A 21,024-nucleotide genomic window follows, 5' to 3' on the forward strand; every position below is an offset into this window, starting at 1 on the left:
AACATGCAGTCTTGAGAATATGCTCCAGGACTGCAGTGTGGATTCTTTGTGATAACCTATGTACTATAACCGCATTCAAAAATACGTGTCCCACAGCTGTGCTATGACTTTCCAGTGCAATTCCACATACGTCATGGCTTAAACTAAGAACAGTGTTTAAATGGAAGATATCCAAGAGAAATGTAAGTCTAAAAGAAGCATCACTCAAGACTCAGTTCTAGGAGGTATTGCTCAGAACATCTTAAATCAAGCTGGGCTGGTAAAAGTGTAATTTTAGTTAGATAAGAAAAGCTGCCTTGACTATTTGGCACTATTTCAGCATTAGAGGTGTTGGCTGAACGACTTTGGGAAAAATTTAATACTATTAATTATGTTCCAGTGATCTACCTTCTGACATTTCACTACTCACATCTCCTCATTCATCTCTCTAAAAATCTTCATGGTCTTGCTACGTAGCATTGCTATTTTAGTCAGATGTTGTTACAACAAAGACTTTCAAAATGTCTATGCACATGAATCCCATGTTGCCACCATTTAACATAATGGGTCTTTATTACAATATAAACTTTATCCTGTACAGACGTCAGCATTTGCAGCTTAAATTTTTCTTGACAAAACAGGTATTTTTGTGTAGCACTTTGCCAAGTAAAACAGGGTCTGGGAATCTTCAAATTGGAAAAGTTTACCGTAAAAAAAATAATAATTCAAATTATGCTTGGAATACTCTGCAAGATGATGTAAAAATCAGTCTCAAGGCTGTGGTCTTGTGAAGAGTTTGCAACTCTTACTCCTTACTGTTGTTTTTTTTCCACACAAGTAAAGAATACAGACCTCTCTGTTAAGAAATATATTTTATCATTGCTATTTAAGGAAAAGAGAAGAGAATTCATATATTTTTATTTTGTTTTTCAGATGCATACGATGATCTTTAAGCGAAACATCCATTTGTGAAGCTCTGTTAGGAGGAACAAAGCGTTCTGATAGATGAAAAGCTCGACATTAGCAAGCAGTATGCACTTGCATCCCAGGAGGCCAACTGCATCCTGGGCTGCATCACCAGAGGAGTGACAAGCAGGTCGAGAAAGGTGACTGTCCCCCTCTATTCAACCCTCGTGAGGCCCCACTTGGAGTGCTGCGTCCAGGGCTGGGGCCCCCAGCACGAGAAGGATATGGAGCTGTTAGAGCGGGTCCAAAGGAGGGCCATGAAAATGATCAGAGGGCTGGAGCACCTCTCCTATGAAGAAAGGCTGAGAGAGTTGGGAATGTTCAGCCTATAGAAGAGAAGGCTCCAGGGTGACCTCATTGCAGCCTTTCAATACTTAAAGGGGTTTTATATAAAGGATGGAGAAGGACTCTTTACTCAGGTAGATAATGATAGGACAAGGGGAAAAGGTTTTAAACTAAAAGAGTGGAGAATCAGATTAGAGGTTAGAAGGAAGTTTTTCACTCAGAGGGCGGTGAGGCACTGGCACAGGTTGCCCAGAGAGGCTGTGGATGCCCCATCCCTGGAGGTGTTCAAGACCAGGTTAGACGAGGCCCTGAGCAACCTGATCTTGTGGGTGGTGTCCCTGTCTATAGCAGGGGGGTTGGAACTAGATGATCCTTGAGGTCCTTCCAACTGAGGCCATTCTATGATTTTATGAACAAAGTCATGTCATGTCTGTATCTTAATTAGCTGGTAATTTGAGGGGTAATTAAAGGAGACTTTTAACAACAGATGGAAGTACCTGTTGCTGAGGTTCACACATTCATATTGTACAAGGTAAACAAAATGTGTTCAAAATTTATTCTTCAGAATAGATTTAGTTTTGTCCTTTAGGTTAAACGTTGTCTCTGTCCCATTTTCTCAGTATTCCCAAACTGTCTGAAAGACCATTTTATACCACCCTGCCCTCATTAAGGGATGGAGCATATAAATGCATGCATATAAATCTGCATGTACAGATTTAGGTATTATTTCTTCTGAGGTCTCTCCTCGCTGAGCTCTAAGGATACTGTGCACTGGTTGAGTTTGCAGGTAAGTGGGAACACTGGGAACAATTCCTTCAAAGTTACAGTCCTGCTGTAGATGCAGCCCAAGACATTACTCAGAAAATACCTTTTTCATTTGGAAAACCAAATTACAAAATGACCTTATCTGAAGAATACATTTGTTTTGTGAATGAAAAGCCTCTCTCCAACATGGTCTAGAAGGGCTACTCAATAAGAAAGCTGTAATCTCCTGCTGGAACAATGCATCCTTTATAATTATTGCTTTCAAGCAAGAGAGGGAAGACATGAAACAGAAAGCTCAAGTTCCTCTAATGCTACAGAACCACCAGAGAGAAGATCTTCCAGGGAAGTGACCTGTGATGAAACCTGCTCTCTCACACTTCAAAGTTCAATGCTCAGCTAATCTGAACTCCAGAGCTGATGCGTTGGGAAAGATGGCTCCTAATACCAAACTACAAGATGAAGACTAATAGGTTTTGGAGCTAGCCAAAGCACTTCAAATTGCCAACAGATAAAGCAGAACTGTGGATTAAAATATTATGTTAAATTAGGCGTCTAGCATTGCTATGCTACTGTGTTTATTAAAAAGACAAGTGCTTCTCTGTGACCTCTCAGGAAGGTGTCAGATAAAAAGTTGTGCCAATTTCTTCACTTCTGGAGCAGAACTGGAAAGAAAAAGGCTATAAACTTTTGTTTAAAGGGAAGATAATCTGAATTCTTGCTGTTTCCTAGAAGTTTAGCTGTCCCATAAATGGTAAACATGACATCATCAATGGGTCAGATCACATCTGCACCATCATGACCTTACTCTGACCATGCTGCTTAGATGTTTCTCTTCGCATTTATCAAAGGAAATGGCTAGCTACTGTGTGTTTAAATCCAGAAGACACCTTACTTTCTCTAAAGCGCTACTCATTTTCACAAATATTTTAGCACACAATAGGATTTTCCCTAGACAGCAGACTGCAGTTCCTCAGTCTGCTGTGAGAACCTTAAGGCTGTTACAGTGACTGAAAACATCAGTAACAAAAGCAGAAAAGTCATCATGACTGAAGCTTCCTGACATGGGTTTAAATTATATTCATGAATCACAAAAGATAAGCATTTTGAGGGAATGCATTAAGATTTTATTTTTATCTTCGCCCCTGGGAAATTAAATCCAATATTAGTAATTCATGGAGAGAAATGGTTCCTTTTACAATCTGAGAGAAATTCAACTGTAAAAAACATCTTCTTTCATATGTTTTCTACAGTTGGCTCAACAATGGTTCTGTTGTCTTTGTTTAGTTTTGCTAATTTTACTCAAGGTATTTTGAGCTGTAGGCTCCCTAAGATTTTGATTTCAAGGGTGAAATTCCTTACGCTTTCCTTATTCTGAGAAAGGCAGCATTCTGAGACAGAAGAGAAGTTCTGCAACAGATATCATCTATTGTGTATAACACACGGATAACCTGCCCGCAGCAAAAGAAAAAAGAAAGAAGAAAGATTATCAGACTGCAATTCCTATGAAGGGACAAAAACAGTATTCCCATTTTACTGAGAGGTTAACAGAACCTCACTGCAGATTAGATGCAGCAGCTGTAAATAACCATGTAGGTAGTTTGTACTTTGCACAGTATGACATAGTAGCAGAATAAAACAAACATTTCTGACAGCTTCATCTTAGGAAAGTGACATCAAAATCTTCAAAAGGAATTGCCTAAGCCATTATGAAATGGTTCAGTATTGTTCAGTGGGTTGTTCTGTGTTCATTGAAAATTATGGATAGAAGAGAGACTTTCTCTCCCAAATTGATCATCTTGCTCATTTCCTAACATACAGACAGTTCTCTGCATATGGTGTACAAGGAAAGGAGGTTGTATTTCAAAGGTTGTTGAAAAGTGGTCTATCATGGTTTGCTTGCTGTTCAATACTTTCAATGAGAATTAGTACAACAGTAATAAGTGTTCCTTTCTAAAGGCATTGCTCAGTTCATGCAGAAACATATGCTTACTTGTCAACGTGAAGGGATGTCCTCATTTTCATGCACTTATTTATTACAAAATAAAGCTCAATAGATGGCAAATATAAAAGCTGTTTTTCTAACACTGCTGCAAACTCCACTTTGTCAGTCTACACGTAACCAAGATTTATCTTTTATTCGTAGAGCAAGGTAACTCCAAGATAGCTACCTCCTATCTTGATCAATTGAATCATTTTAGGTGTCTAGCAAGAACAAATCAAAACTGATTCTCCTAGCTCTCAACTGGGAACAACTGTTTCAATTCTGAAATAAACAAGCACAAGCGTTTCTGCCGTCCAACATGCTATTGGTCCTCAACAGCCAACTAGCACACTTTTGCAAGCAAAACGTAGTCTGTAGCAAAGGGAAAGCATAAACCACAGGTAAGGTCAAAAAGGCTTCCAGGCCTGAACATACAGTATTAACAATACTTACATTTTCTGTTGTTCCAGTAATTACATGGAGACCATCATATGTTGATTTAATGTACATACCCTAAGAAAAAGACATCATGGGAAAGAATTTTTAAAGTGTTTCACAAACGATCACCATCCAAACATAACTTGCATATCTCTAAAAGAAAAGCATGTTTTCTTTGTTTTTTCCCCAGATTTTGCAGACTTTCAATATATGTCATGAGGAACTTGTATCTGGATAGAACAGTGCTCTTTGACATACCTAGAGAAGAACAGACCAAACAATTCTGGCCGTAATTAGCAATAGTAACCTAAAACTTTTACCATAGCCATCTCCACAAATGCTTCCCAGTTTTCTTATATACTACCTCAACTACAAATATAACAACAGTAGCATCTGATTAAAACAAACAGGAAAAAAAAATTATGAATTGCCTTAGGATGATCAATACTTCCATTTTGTTTTGGAAGAAACAGAAGGCTTTAAAAGACCTGGAATCTCTGGTAGAGACATGCCATCCAAACTGATTACCAATGCTCTGAAGCATGCCTGCAAAATGGCCCAAAGACTTTCTGACTGCCTCACTCATCTCAGTGAACAGCTCAGTTATAAAACTCAATTATGACAACTTAAACATCAACTTTGTTAGATCTGCAACTTCTTTCAAAAAATGTGGAAAAGGGGGGACAAAACTTCGGTACCTTAAATCTGTTTTTTCATCAAGTCAAAACACACATTTTATAGCAACCACTAAGGTACAGAAAGAAGGAAAAAAAGAGAGATAATTGATACATACTGCACATTCAAGCAACTTCTGAGGAATCTCCTTTCCTCCATTCAGTTCATAGAAAGCAGGTAAATAATGAAACTTGAGTAAACATTCTCTTAATTATCTTGACTAACATTACCTGCTTTTTCTCATTTTAATCAGAGTGTTACAAAAAAGTCTGTTTCTAGCTGAGGAACTAGTGAAGTACAGTAAAGAGGCAAAGAAGACTTACCTAGTTGCACTAATCTAATTTGGGACCACAACTCTGACATTTTGGTAGTGGGGAGAGTTCATGAGTTTCCTAGGAAAGGGGGCTCAAAACTAGGCTTCTATTTTGTCCTGCATAGCACGCAGCAGTAATGGCATCAAATCCAGTTGTCATGTTGGGCTGCCACAGCTTGAAGAGCACAAAGCAAGGATTTACTCATTCTTACACAGATAGGAACCCCCTAACATTATCCTTCCACTTCCAGCTCCTCTATCCACCTTAAACAATTTTTCCATTGATTGGCTCTATGAATACAGTTTCCTGCTTGGCTCAGTTGCCTCAAATATAGAATGGCAATTTCTTGTACATTTATCCTCACAACACCCCTGTGAGGTAGGGAAACACTAATATATACACATTTTACAGACAGAATAATGAGCCACACAAGAGGCTGAGACACATTAATATCTTTTTTTTTGGCACCTAATAACTACCTGAAACCAACAAAAACCATGGCATAAATTTCTCTTACTGTTTAGATCTAAGTGACCTGACACACACCCTGCAACATGGCAAGAGATGAAACCACAGTGATTTCGTGGTGGCAGGAATTATGAGTCAGGTCCACATAGAATACTTTCTGAAGAAAGTCACAACTTTGTTTTTATTGACAATGGGCTACTGTTTCCAACTTAAATGTAAGGGAGAAAGCGTAGAAAAAATAGTTACTTAATAGTTATTCAGTGTTTAGTTCTGTGCAAAGCATTATTCTGAAGGATGGTAATATCATCCAAATATACTATTGTGGAGTACAGTTTGCATCCAATCTAGTCTTTTCTAGAAATTTAAAACAATTTCCAGATGCAAAAGAAGAGAAAATTTCTGAAGAAAAAAAATCTTTGAAAGCCAAAATCAAGATTTTGCACACAAAATTAACAAATGCTACACTGATACTACACAGAAAGTTTAAGTTTTGTAAGAGCCAACATCATTTTGTTTATAAAGCAATTGTTAAATGGAGAGATGTAACATTTTGCCATTTCCAAATAAAAATGCAACAGAAAGATGAGCTATCCCTGCACACGCATTCCTCCACTGCTTGTTGTGAGTTATATATCATAAATGGTATATAAAGAAGAGAATGTTTTAGGGTATGCTGTTTCACCTGAAATGAAAATAAGAATACCACAAACATTTACAAATTTTCCCCTCACTGCCGCCTTGTGGCTGCACAATATCAACACTACATTTAGCGATCAAGAACACGGGAGATTAGTGTGTGCTGTTCCTTTGTACTAAACCAAATTGGCAGATACACGTCTTAAATATCAAAATATAATGCCAAAGTCCCTATGATTTATAAGAATCTCTTAGGTCAAAGAAAAGGAAAGATAATGCACTTAATATGACTAGAATAACCATACAGTAACCACCCCGGGAATCAAGAAAAAAAAAGTCTAGATTAAAGACCAAGTAACTCATGCTTCATTACATCACAGATTGTTCTGATTAGTTATGAGCAGAAGTTTAAATTTACACCAAAATAAAGTGCATTGATTGGTTTGAAACATTATTGACTTAAGGGTTAGAAAAGAGACCTTGGACATTTAAAAAAAGTGCAAGAACAGGATCTGATATACGTTTAAAATAATTTACGCAATGTTGGATGGAAAATACAAGAAGATACTAATTCCATTTTATCACATACGTATTGAATTTTTACTCTTTCATTGTGACAACATCTTGATGCAGTCTCCCAAAGTTGCACTTGCCTCTTTAGCCATGAATGTGCTCCAAAATTGCAAAACAGCTCAAAAGTAAACTTGAGTGTCTCTTCAACTTAGCCTTAGAGCTCAGATAGGACTAAGATGAGCAAGGTCCATGCAGTTCTCAAAACCCTGTTCACATTTCTTCCTCAGCTTCTCCAGTATTTCAAGCCAAGTAACAAAGGAAAATTATTAGGAATGGTAGTACACTAGATTCCTGGAAAATACTTTCTAGCTAGGCTAGGCATTCAGCAGTGCCCCTTTAAGTAGCTGCCATGTTGTGCTCTATCTACAACTTGTATTTTATGAGTACTTTTTCTTGTGACAGGCTCATTTTATGTTCACTTCAGCAGGAAAAGAGGAACCAAGAACAATCAGTCTAATGTTCAAGCATATTCACCTTTGCATTTCTGAATCTAGCAAGCTAGGTGAATAGCTTGAACTTGAAATCCTATCACAGAACTGACTAGGTTCACTATATGACAACTATATCCATCATATACATGAAATAGCATTAAATGAAAATATAAACAGGAGAAATTGAAATTCCTCTGTACCACAGTTCTCTGATATTCTGTTCTATAGTAAAAAAATATGAATAAGTAGAAAGGTACTGTTGAAGAAAAACTTTCCAAGGAAAAAGGGCAGCTATAACTTAGTAATCTGCTTTTTGTCTAAGAAGAGGCATACAGTATTCTGCTTCTTTGTTAAATACACTCACTGATTTCAAACGGTAATATTTTTAAGTCTGTCCCCTGGCAAAAGATGCTACTTAAGCTAGCCAGTTTTGTGTCTTTCTATAAGATCAATAGCGGAAAAACACATAAAATTAAATTCTACCTAGTGATATAGATGAAACTCTAATCAAGTCCTCAAAAAAAAAAAGGGGGGGGGGAATTATTATGATTTGCATGCTGGTGATTGCAAAGCTGACCACGTTAATCAATTTTATGGCTTTTTAGAATAATTCTCTAGTCTGACAACTCCTTTTTCACCCTTACTTCACAACTGCTGCAGGATGTCTCTCTTTCTGTAGCAATACCCACTGGAGAACATGTATGTAGCCAGTCACATGGGCTACACTACAGATAAAGAAGAAGGAAAAGAAAAAGAAATACCAAGACTCACCCATGATGTTGCATTCCATCTTTACCCAGTACATAAGAGTTTCTCCACATTACACCCTATAAAATTCCTTACCAGATTATTTAGCTTTTTTTGATGAGCAATAGCTACTTTTAATAAGACATTGCAATCCCTGTAAAATATTTGTATACTCATTCTGCATTAAGGTATTAGTCTGACCATTTACATCTACCTCTGAGTGATACTTAAGTTTCCACAAAAAAAAAAGTAGTCAAATATAGTGAAGGAATTATGCATGTTAATTAAAACATCTTGGTAGTGCTTCTATCTGTTTTATGCTGTAAAAGCTCCAATCATTTTCTCAATTCCATCCATCATATGTTTATCATATATTTACCACGTTTTACATTTCCTTTTCTTCTTTCTTTTTTTCTCTCCCTGATCTACTTCCACTTCTTAGATATTAAATCTGAGACATTTTAAATATGTTGTTTAAGCTAGGTGAAAAAACATCTTCCGAGTCAGCAGCCAACCATGCCCTTTTCCTTTCTGCTTGAAGTCTTTCCATCTTTACAGAGGATTTTATTTAGTGACTGGTAAAGCCAGCACAGAACTGTCATGTGGGTCCAAAATGTAGAAGAAAGTTGACAATAATCCATTTTCTGCCTCCAATGTTGCACGAATCCCGGAAGAAGGTCCAGAAGTTATCAAGCTTCACATTCATCCAAGCGTTCCTGATGATGCTATTCAAAGCTCCAAGCTCTACCTTCACTCCTTAAACCAACACACTGAATCACATTCACTATATATTAACTGAAAAATATTAGTTAAAAAAAATAAATAGAAAAAAAAACCAGTAGCCTAGAACCAAATCTTTTGTACAAAGTATCAAGGACAACCTGACAAAGATGATTTGTTAGTAAAACTGGCACTGTAAAAACTGGAAGGTACAATATGCATCATGAGGTGCAAATACGTAGTCCTGGGTTCCTGCTCCAGAGAGCTCACAATCTAAAGGAGCCAGCTTGATACAGAGGCAAGAGAAGTGGTGGTAAACAGGCAAGGACAAAGTGGAAAAAACATCACGGTATCAAAGAATCATAGTGTCCTCCTAAGGCTTATATACTGCAGAGTGGGTATTTTCCATTTTTCAAAAATAAATACAATTATTTTTTCATTACAATGATATGATACTTCTCAGTCAGAAACAAGACCCTGTTCACTTGGTTCACAAATACATATTAAAAGAGAAAGCACTATCTTAAGAACTTCCAGTTTAAACAGACAAGACAGACAGAGGGTAGAAAACAGAGGCACACAGGAGGAAGAGGTTTTCTATCTGATTATCTAGCAAGCAGGAACAGACCCACAAAACATGTTCTTGTTTACAAAAATACTGGTCTTAACATTTTTCAGTCAGTGGGTATTAACACAACCCTACAGAAAGACTTAAATGAGGAGAGTAAAAAAAAAAAAAAAAAAGAAAGAAAAGAAAAAGAAAAAAATAGTCACAAGACAAAGGAAAAGCTAAGATTAAAATTGGACAAAACTCCAAAAGAGGTGTCTGAGAGAAAGGGGGAAAATTTCTTCATTACAGCAGAAGCCAGGATTTAGAAAGGTTTACTGCAGTGGGCTGGCAGAAGAGTGAGAAATTTACAGGAGAAAAGAGAGAGAGAGGAGAGAACCTGTGGAAAGATGAAATCCTGGAGGAAGAATCTGAAATGTATTCAGAGAGGAAAAAAAAAGCCAGTGGTGGAGGAGAAAACAAGTAGTAGACCAAAACATGAGGCACTATGTAGTTCTCCAAAAGTGTTTTTTTCCTCATACTGTAATTATGATTTACCAGAAGAATAGAAAATTAACTTAGTGTATAATTAAATACCTTGACATACCAAATTTGTCAAAAAAGAGGGAAAGAAAAAAAACAAAAACTAATAAAACCCCAAACCCAACAACTACCAACCTACAAGCCAAAATACTCTCCAAAACTACAGCATCCAAACAACAACTTTAGAAACCTGCTGCAGAGAAAAGCACAGCAATAGTCCTTTTCATTCAAACAGATGGAGCAAAAGTAAACTTGGGCATAGGTTGCAAATTTTTTCATTAGGCAAAAAATGGTTAACTGCATTCTGATCACCTTCTGCTCTCTCCAAGGCTTGTCAGAAGAGATTCTAGTATTGATGTAAATTAATAGAGCTGTAATTGTTATCTGTTTTGTGTTGCAGGGGAAATTGGATACTTGAGCAAACAAAAGATCAGTGGTCAGCTCTTGAGCAGCAAACACAGACTGGCTGCACTGGGACTTTACAACCACCTGATTAAGTATGCAGAGTTCTTGCAATAAAATTCAATAAGCTGCTTCTCAGCAGTGCTGCACAGCCTCTGAAAAACTTATAAAACAGCTTTATATCCCTGAGATACTATGAAACATATTCCAGCATTTGACAGTTTTTGTGCATAAGCCCACGCAAACTTCTTGTTTGAGTTGATTTTCGTAATTTAAATCCCTTCAGACTTCAAGATGCTAGAACAATCTGAACCATTTCTCAGGAGCTGGTATAAATTGCAAGAGCTTCTTGTTCATTTCTTCCTGTTCACTAAACTTTTTGCATACATTGGTCAGCCATACAAAATACTTCCCAGTTGGCCCAGCTGCATAAGAAATCAAACTAGCATGAGAAATTGAACTATTTTCAGACTTGAAAAAAATGGCTAAAAGATCCTATTCCCTTCCATATATACAAATTATTTAAAAAAAAAAAAAAAAAAAACACTTTCTCATCCTGGATGATGGGTTTGATTAACTGCGTACTTCTTACCAGCCCTTCACTTGGCTTGATGTTTGTAAGCTGGATCACTTCAAGGTGAGCTGACTGGGAAACCAGTGGATCAGAAGAGAGCGAAATAATGTGATCACAGACGCCAGAGAGTGTTTTACACTAGGAAGGAAAAAACAAAACAAAATATCATAATAAACATACCATTGCTAACTGGGTATCAGCTTACAACTTAAAACATCACATTTTTAAGTACATACTTGCTCACATTGTTGAATCTACAAGGCAGAGGGGAATGAGGGAGGAGAAGGAAAGACCTCATTAGTCAGCAACGCAACACAAAATCTGCTTTTTGTGATGACACCAAACTGACACACCATCAGATCAGGGGAGAAAAAGGAGCAAAAGCTTTTGCTTCTCAGTAAAGACAGGAAGAGACCACACATGTTGATCCCATGCACTCTCACAGGTAGGTGCCCTACCCATAAGCTGTGCTCAGGCATGCAGGGAGCACAAGGAACCCCAAAACCCCCACTTTCCAAATCCTTTGCAGACTTAAAGTGCCCCCATGCCCCATTAATTTCACTTGAAAGGGCAGATGTTCAGCACAGATGAAAATAAGGCTCTTAACAACAACGGGCAACTCCCATTAACTCTGAAGTTTATTCTGTGCTAATAAAACATGCTAATTGATCTTGGTCTGAATTTCACATGCTCTGCTGGTGCCAAGTATGATTTACCATTGCAGGCATGAAGATTACAATAAATAACCTCTTCATGATGGGATAATTCTTAAACCTATTATCCTTGGCAGCCTTTGTAGCAAGACAGGAATAAAAAAGTTTCTAAAAGGGCTGGGGCTGTCAAATGGGGACTTTGTATCTTCTCCTCATTAACTCCCTCTTGTCAGAGGCAGGGAAGCTGTGATAATTTATTTTCTAGCGTTCTCTCATATTTCTGTACGCAAGCATTTTTTGAGAGTTTCAATGTTTTCTGTCGAATTCTCTTTCAGCAGCTAAAACTGATTTCTCAGTTCAGGTTTCCAAATGTGTGTTTTGTCAGCAAATTCAGGGATCAGAACATTCGTCTGGTCTCACAATTGTGGGTAACTGCAAAAGCAATTAAGAACCAGCTTAATTGCCCTCACATTTAAAAGATTAAAGCTAACCAGTCTCCTCAAATGACTGAAACACAACTACACCCAACTGCTGCATCCATAGCTTTTCCAAGACTGCAAAGCATATTTTTCAAGTAAAAGTGTCTACAACAACATATGGAAATAAAATATAAAAATGGATGTGACACCCTTGCCAAATCACCATTAGAATTCTTAGTGCCAAACTGCAGATATACCTTATGTAGAAAGGAAAGTAAAAAAACCCCATTGACAAAAAAAAAAAGTGACTTGAACCTGTTACAGATCATCACGTTGGAATTTTCTCCTCTTTAAATTACTTATGAACAATAAATTGTGATAGTATATAAATGGCATATATTTACTGAATGATGTTGAAAATGAATAAACAAATTAAAATCAAAAGGAAAATAACAAAACATATTACCAACATGACCTTCTTCTAGAGATATTACTTTCAAGCATGGACACACATACACACACACACACACACAAATCCATTCTGCTTTATCTTTATTTCATAATGCAGAATCATTACTGAAAAAAAGGACGTCAAGAGACATTTAAAATGAGGTTAAGAATGCTTTGTGCTTCGTTTGAATTAGGGAGAAGTGAAAAAGTGAAAAAAATGAACTTGATCACAACATTATTTTTGTGGCGTTTTGGATGCTAAACAAGTACTTTGAGCTGAAATTTTTAAAAAGGTAAAAATGATATAAAATTCCATAATTAAAAATGTAAACGTAGGTATTTTTGCTTATGTTCTATTTTTAAATACAATACCAGTGTTAATACAATACCAGTTATTTGTATTTTCGTCTCTCTTGTAATTGTACTGAGAATTACTGAAAAATCACTTTTAGAGACTTACAGAACACTCCATTCCCCACATGCAGAGAAGAGCCCTACACTATAAATTACTTTCTGATGATTAAAACTGATTTTTTCATATACCTGCACGCTTGTATTCACCCACCTATTCTTCCTATTAATCTCTTCAAAAACTACTACGTTTTTGAGTCCCTAGCAGCTTCACAGCAACTTCCATTTATAAAGAATTAATATATGATTTTGTCTCCTATTCCTTACTGTTGCATTGCCAAAATACCTAGGAGTGTTCCTACCACCTAAGAGAAGGCATGCCAATTTAGAGATTGGAGATGTGGCTCCTTGTTCAAACAAGAGTCCTTGGTTGCCTTGGCAGATGATGGAGAAAGGAGAAGAGTTAGGCAAGTCCATGATGTGATGCTGAACTGAAGCCTGTCTGGGAGGCATTACATAGCTTGCTGGGGCAGCTGCTCTCCCGCTGCTTCTCTGTCAGAGGGGGCATAGACGATCTGTATTATAAGCCTGAGGAGATCAGCATCCCAATATGGCTCTATAATGTACAATTCTGGAACAAGGTGGTATGGATATTCGCCAAAAGGAGCTCTGGGAAAACTGGATGCAAAAATTACCATGTCACTATGACAAAAAACAAAACAACAACAACAAAAAAAGCAACGTTCTTCTATGCATTTCTTAAAGATTATTCTCTTTCAGATCTTGTAACTTTCTTTCTATCTTAGATATTTCTATCTCTATCTATATAGATATTTCTATTTCTATCTTAGATATCATTCTGGTGTCCAACAGGATACACATTCCAGGCACAGTACATGAGCCACAGCAAAGTCCCTAGTGTAAACCCTAGAGTTAGAGAACGCACTTTCAGATTAAGGCTTCCTGTTCTATGACCCTCCCAAAATGAAAGCTCTCATTCAACATGTGAGGATGCATGCATATTTACCTTCCCAGAAGAATGATATTTAGGGGCAAAACTCTGCTGCACTATTATAAAATCTTTTCCACATCACGAATATCCAGATCTGACCAGGCTGAAGACAGAGAGCTTCTAATATTTCATTAAATGTTACCAGGTTTATTACCATTTATTAGTATCAGAGGTGACAGGAAACAGCAAAAGAAAATGCAAGGTACAGAAAAGCAAACAAGAAAATTCTTGAATTGCTCTCTCAGCTTCTGACCAACAGAATTAACTCTTTTACTTCTAAAAGAGCACTAATGGACCTGAATGATTTGGTAAGACAACTAATTGAACCCACAAAGTGCTTCTCAAGAAATGGTCAATTCAAATAATGAGACCTAATCACTACATTGTTTGCTTAGTAATTATGGAAGAGCTTTGTCCAGCAACCTAACTTCATTAAAATATGTTCAATACTTGTGAGAACTGCCCTTTTCTTTAGAGGGAAAAGGAAGCTTATTGTAGGAAGATTTTGAATGTAAGACTCACTACTATTACATAATGAACTGGCATATTCGTGTTGCCTGGATTTACTGTATTTCACATATACTTGCATAGTACCAAAGGAATGAGTAGATGATTTGTTTTTAATTAAGCTGCTCATCTAATTTCAGAATAGCATGCATTTTCTTTGTTTTCTTGGTCCAACATAATTTCAAGACTTTGGGAAGAAAAAAGCAATTTTTTGGATGATGGATCTACGTTCTGCCCAACCACCCAGAACTTTTGGCTGCCATAAGCAAATATCTAGCAACTCCTCCAGTTTTCTTCTGAATATATAAGCTTGTCTGTGTTAGAATACCTACAGAATCTCACACGTCTCCCTTAACTGTTATACATTCAAATAATTTTCATTAAACACTCTATGGTTAAAGAACAAGAACAGCATGGGGCACACTGGCACGCAGTAGCTGTCCTCACCCCAGTGCAAGGAAAGGGTACACAGGCTGTCACGGAAAACATGACCAGAGGCTGACACTGCCAAAACTGTGCATTTCCTGACACAACTGCAAGTACCACAAATAATCTCAGAATGGATTATAGAAGGCTGTGAGGCTTACTTTAGTTATTAGCTAAGAGCCAATAGACATAAAAGAACAGTACACCGAGTAATGCAGAATGCATTTACCTCAAGTCCTTTTCTGCTGAATTTCATTTCTCAGTTTAAGGTGGTGGCACAGCTTGTGTATCTTTAAGCACACGTGTCCTTTGCAGATTTTTTTCATGCTGGATAACCACTTTGGAACAACTATTTCCTCTCCACTTTTGTGAGAGAGAAGGAAATTAGCAAGAGAGGTTCAGCCTTCTACCTATACTGGGGATGCTATTTCACTTCAGCTTTTAAAATAAAAGTTCTAATACTATCATACATCAGAATGAAGGATCTGAAGTCTAGCAAGCACAGGCTGAAGATACAGTACTCTTTCCTGTTGAAAACTTGCCCACATTTACCAAGCCCAAGCCTGGAATATTGAAATTTGTAGATGCACGGTATAGATTTACATAGACCTGCACCATGCAGTGTAGAGCACCGTAGTCAGTGCAGAAACATCTCAGTCCTGGTTCGTGGCTTTCCTAAACACTTCACAGCAGCTCATCAGGTTCGTTCCATATACATTGCTTGGGAGCTCATTCAAGCAACTTCTAAATGTCTAGATCCACCATTATATTCAGTGCTTTACTAAATTTTCCCTAAGCTCTCCAGACTTCACTGGAGCTTTCACCTTGGCAGATGCAAATGGAACAAATTATGCAGGTGAGAGAAATGACTTGTTTTTTATTACTAATATTTCCTTTGATGGAAAGTAATGGACTGACATAGTATTTTGCACATATGCTACCCAATTAATTTAAGTGGAAGAAAAGCACACCAACAGTGCACATGTGTTACTCATTTTGTTCCAAACAATTTGCGAAGACTATTTTTTCATCATAACTATCCAGCGCAAGCTATATCGGAGACATGTATTTTAGTTTCACTTAAATGTGATGACAGTACGGTTCACCTTCTCTCTCAAATGGCAGTTACCTTTTGTTACTTTGTAAAACTACATTTCTGATTATGAAAATGTTGTTAACAGGATCGGGATGCTTTATCATACTTTTGTAACTGCTGATTCCCTACTGTAATGCAATTTAAAAACACCTGACTGGTCCTTCAGTACCTAATAGATTTGTAAATATAGCAAATTAATTTGGGGGCTATAACTTTTCTTCAGCCCTGAGCTGGACATCTTTTCTTTCACCTTTGCAGGGTACAAATAGGAATGTTACCCAAATTAATCTAGCACTTGTCCCTTTGCCACTTTCTGACTTCAGCAGAGAAGATGCACACTCGTACACAGTGGTTGTACTTCTCAACAGATGGTGATGAGCAAAAGGCCAAGGGGAACTATCTCATAACCTCATGGAGGATGTGGCACCCAGCTGGAAAGCTGCTCTGCAGAAAAGGATCTGGGGGTCCTGCTGGACACCAGGCTGAATGTGCCCTTGCTACTAAGAAGCCTAATGATACCCTGGGTTGCATTAGGCAAAGTATTGCCAGCTGGGCAAGAGAGGTGCTCCTTCCACTCTACTCAGCATTGGTGAGGCTGCACCTGGAGTACTGCCTCCAGTTCCGGGTCCCTCAGTAAAAAACAGGGACATGGACATACTAGGGGCTGTACAACAGAGAGACACCAAGAAGAGACTGGAGCACCTCTCCTACGAGGAGAGACTGAGAGGGCTGGGACAGATCATCCTGGAGAAAAAGAGATTTGGGGGGAGGTGCCTTCCAACCTCAACCAGTCTGCAATTCAGATATCATATTTTAATGCTGCAGAGGAAACAACTGTATAGTAAAGAGTATGTTAGCATGCCCACTGCTCATTATCCTTGTCAAAATAACATGCACAGCTGCTGTTACTTGTACTGCAGATAAGAGGGAATCTACTCAATGAGTAAGATACAGTTCTAGGAGATAACTTTGTGTGAACAATGCCATTCCAGTGGTAAAGTGGTAAACACTGTACATCCTTAAGCAATTCATAGAGAAATATTCCAGGAAAATAGTAGGGTTAGGTGTTCTCTGATATGCAATGAAAGTCCACTGAGGAATAACTTTTCTAAGTATCATCATGTGTCCATGTGCTACATTTATACATTTGCAGAAGCAGATATGAAAATGATAAGCAAGTATCAGTTACTAGATACATTAAGATGCACTGGAAAATGAGCATCCAATTGCTCCCATAAATATCAGCAGGCATTAAAAATGCCTGGCCTTTCTCAAGCCGCACTTAGCTTTCAGCATGCAGGCCATCTGGACAAAGGAAAAGGGTTTGGCAAAGCCAAAAAAAGGCAAGTTACAAAAGATTAACTGAGAGAAATCAGCAGATGATAACATTTTCTCCTTTTGTTACGCAGCCCCTGTTCTCAATATAAGCTTTACACTGTTACCTACAGTTCTCTTTAGCAATAACTAATCACTGCATTTTAAATAATAAATTTTCCTCTCTATTCAGTGACAAACTCATAATTGCAGATTTTACCTACACCACAGTTTTTATGTACAAAGCTAAATGATTCAAAGGAGGATGAAAAATATCACTAAAAAGCATCTAGTTGTGTGGTAGAAAATCAAGGGGAAATGTTTTGTTTTACTCTGTAGGCAACCAGCTTATGTCCCAAAGAATGCAGAATGAAAGATCATACTGTTTTTACCCATGCTTTTGGACTGTAGTGCACTGATTTCTAACCGATTTTCCACAATCGCTCCTTCTGTCAGATAAGGGGATGAGGACATCAGGGTATCTACATGTTACTTGCATCTTTCCTGATTCTCTGTGGCTAATTTACTTTGTACTGGCAAAATGATATGCCTTCTGCAGCACAGTGGAGGTAGTCATGGACATGGCTCCCTTCAAAGAGACTTGTTCATTGCAGGCAGCTCTAGGGTCAAACAGACAGACTTCTATTCAATCCTGCCCTTAATTTTACTCAGGCTAGTGAACAAGCTTAAATCTATTTTGCCAAGTGTTTGCAATATGGAAGCACCCTGGCTTAAACACATTCCCAGGGCTGAGGGGAAGAGAAGTCAGAAAAAATGTATTTGTGATGTTAAGTTTAATGTTTGGGATTAAAAAATAAATAAAATAAAATAATAATAATAAAAAAAGCTTAGTTACAACTGACTGAGACAAAGCAACTTGCTGCATGAGCATTCAGGTAAGTCTAACTAGTTATAAAGTCTAACCAGTTAGCTTAAGCCACATGGAATAATTATTAATCAATTAATTTTGGTCCAAAACATTTCTTGTACTGTAGGGAATACCTCAGTAACTGCAGCAATCTTAGAACTGGCTGGGCCTGGACTAGTGTTTTTATGTACATAAAGTTTAATCAGTGAACTCAATCTTATTTTGGATGTAGACAGAAAGGTTTCTGTTGGAGTGGAGTTTGCTAGACCCTCTTTGCAAGGTATAGACTCTTGAAAAGAAGTAGGTGATTACTTTTTTTCTTTAATAAGATTATCAAAATGATACTTTTGACAATGCATTCTTAGTCCATTATAGCTCTATAACAAATATTCAAATAAAGTGGGAAGGATTGAATTATTATCATTGTGGTTTCTCTGCAAGGCTCTTGGTGAAAAGAGAAGATCCTGATCCATTACTTTTTTCTTTTTCAACCTGGTAACTTAAAAAAATAATAATTTAAATAGCTCACATTTTTCAAAAGCTTCCAAATATTAATTTCACTCTACAGTTCTACTTTCTACAGTTTTCCAACTCTAAAAACAAAATAAACAACAACAAAAAACCCCACACTTTTTTTCAGGAAAAGCAACATAAATTTAAAAAAGTTAAACTAAAAAAAAAAAAAGTAAAAACTTATTAATCTGACTGAAGCCTCACTTCTGCTTTCTGTAATTAGTCCTTCTTGCTTTGCTCTCACTTTAATACTATACTGCTTCACTTGGATTAATCTGAACTAGATAATTCCATCACATACAGCCTTGAACAGCTGGAAGGAATCAATGAATTATTTTTGAAAGATTTTAAATCTCCATTCAGACTTTTGCAACCATTAACTTAACTCCCCACATAAGCAGAACTGATACCCTTTCAAGTTGAGCAGTTTTCCATACACTTTATCATCTCGGGTTAAATTTATATAAAGATTCTAAATATAAACTAGCAAGAACATACTACTTTTCAGTTTTAAAGTAAACCAAGACATGGTTTATCACTTCATATTTAGGCCAACTATATTTAACCTGTTCTTTTATACTTTACATTGTCATCTACTTCTGCTGGTATTATTTTCTGATTATATTTATTTTCTGATGACATTAATAAATTATTACAATTTTACTATTTACATATTTATTTATTACATGAGCAAAAAGTAATCTGGAAAAAACACACTGAGAAATATGGTAGAAAACATACTGAGAACATGATAGAAATATGAAGTATTTCTCTGTTTTCATGACTATTTCAGAAGCATCAACATTTTAATGAGCAAAACACATTATTCCTGTGTGGTTTTATGCTTCTTATTGCACAGAAACCAAGTGTTTCTATGAATGAATTCACAGTGAAAATAACTTTAAGAAATATACTTTAAAGTAATTGTTTCAAAACACCTACAATTCTAGGGCAGAAAATTATAGCTGAGACATTTTTTCTTCCCCAAAGACACAATCTGCAAGTTCCATTTGGAAGAAATAAACAAAATTTAAGTTAGCAATTTCTTCTTAAAATTTTATCAGCTTTTTATAAGACCTTTTTCCTTTAGTTACATTTTATGTTTGGTTGAATAACACAAACTAGTTTACTACTTTACTACTAACATTGTGAGAGGCATCCAAAATGCTTTTATACAGCATTTGAAGCTCCACTTGCTTGAAGAGTAAACGAAAACATTTCTTTCTCGAACACAGCACTGAAGCTATACAGTTCTGTCTCCACAGAATATCGTGTCTTCATCAAAAAGCTGACTTCAGAATATGTTTGTTGACATTAAAACATACTATCTATGGATAAGGTGATTCAGCAGTCTCTCCACATGAACTCCTACACTGTGATCTCAGAAAGAAAGAGGGCATGCAAAAGAAATTACTGCCATTAGAATCTGAGCACATTAACTATTTTTTGACCCTACCTAATTAAAGAAAACCAAGCTGTCATTTAACTGAGGATCTTGCCTTTGGTGCGGGATGTTGCCACCTTCACCATGCTTTAGAGGGAAGTGTGAAGAATGAGTGACTCGCTAACGTTGGCGGTATCCATAGATGCATTGTGATAGCAGCAAAGTGGTCTCACATCCCCCGGCTGTGCCCACGCACCCTCTTGCCCCCTGATTTGGCCCAGATGGCAGGCTGGGTGAGCACAAAGAAGGCTCATTCTGTTGAGAATGGGGCAACATCCCCACAGAAGGTGTGTGCCTGCTTAGCTCCAGCCCCTGAACCAGTCCAAAATAACACTTTTGTGATGGGTTATCCCCATCATGATGGGGATGTTCAACCCAGAACCTTCAGAACACGTGCTCTGAAGTAAAATTTCTGGACCACAAAAAGTGATGTGGATAAAAATCAACTACTTGGATCCAGTGATCCTAAGGTGGAAAATGTCTTGGGGTCCAAAAGAATGAGTATGAATGAGTATGTACCTGCCATTTAAATTATTTTTATTTCCATAGTTGTAGTCTTTTTTTTTTAATTTCGGTAAAAAGGAGCTTTTAAAATTTTACTTCAGCCCTTAGTGAGAACAATACCTTGCAACAACAATTTCCACAGGCTAATTACATTAATTGCAAATCAGTTGTAAGTCTGCCTTTCACTTTTGTGAGGAACCTTGAACATGAAATCATACAGGAAGAGCCCATGGCTTTGAATTCAAGTTCCTCTGTAAGTCACTCCAGCTAACACAGCTATACATTGGTATTTGATCACTCAGAGGTAGCTGGATCCAATGCTAGCCAGATACATTTCAGTTACCCAAACGAGAGTGCACAGATTGCTAATGGGAAATTTACTCAGGAACAGACTTAAAATAGTTTCGTCTTTTAATTTAAGTA

General features: G+C 37.2%; 1 protein-coding gene across 9 annotated transcripts in view; it reads right to left on the bottom strand.

Moving 5' to 3' along the window:
• The window catches only part of CNKSR2 (connector enhancer of kinase suppressor of Ras 2), a 223,225-nt gene that overhangs the window by 119,406 nt on the left and 82,795 nt on the right, over positions 1-21,024 (bottom strand). For 7 of the 9 annotated variants that reach the window (XM_080587949.1, XM_080587946.1, XM_080587948.1 and 4 more), the window contains exons 6-7: positions 11,063-11,182; positions 4,430-4,489 (exon numbers count right to left, since the gene is read on the bottom strand). In XM_080587949.1, the coding sequence (XP_080444075.1) occupies positions 4,430-4,489; positions 11,063-11,182 (180 nt within the window). Of the gene's footprint in view, positions 1-4,429; positions 4,490-11,062; positions 11,183-11,280; positions 11,299-11,502; positions 20,019-21,024 lie in introns of those variants that run through there. The other 2 variants (XM_080587952.1, XM_080587950.1) reach the window with 2 other exon arrangements.

The sequence above is a fragment of the Anser brachyrhynchus genome (genome assembly GCF_964034855.1).
Source record: "Anser brachyrhynchus genome assembly, chromosome: 1".
Classification (NCBI taxonomy): Eukaryota; Metazoa; Chordata; class Aves; order Anseriformes; family Anatidae; genus Anser; species Anser brachyrhynchus.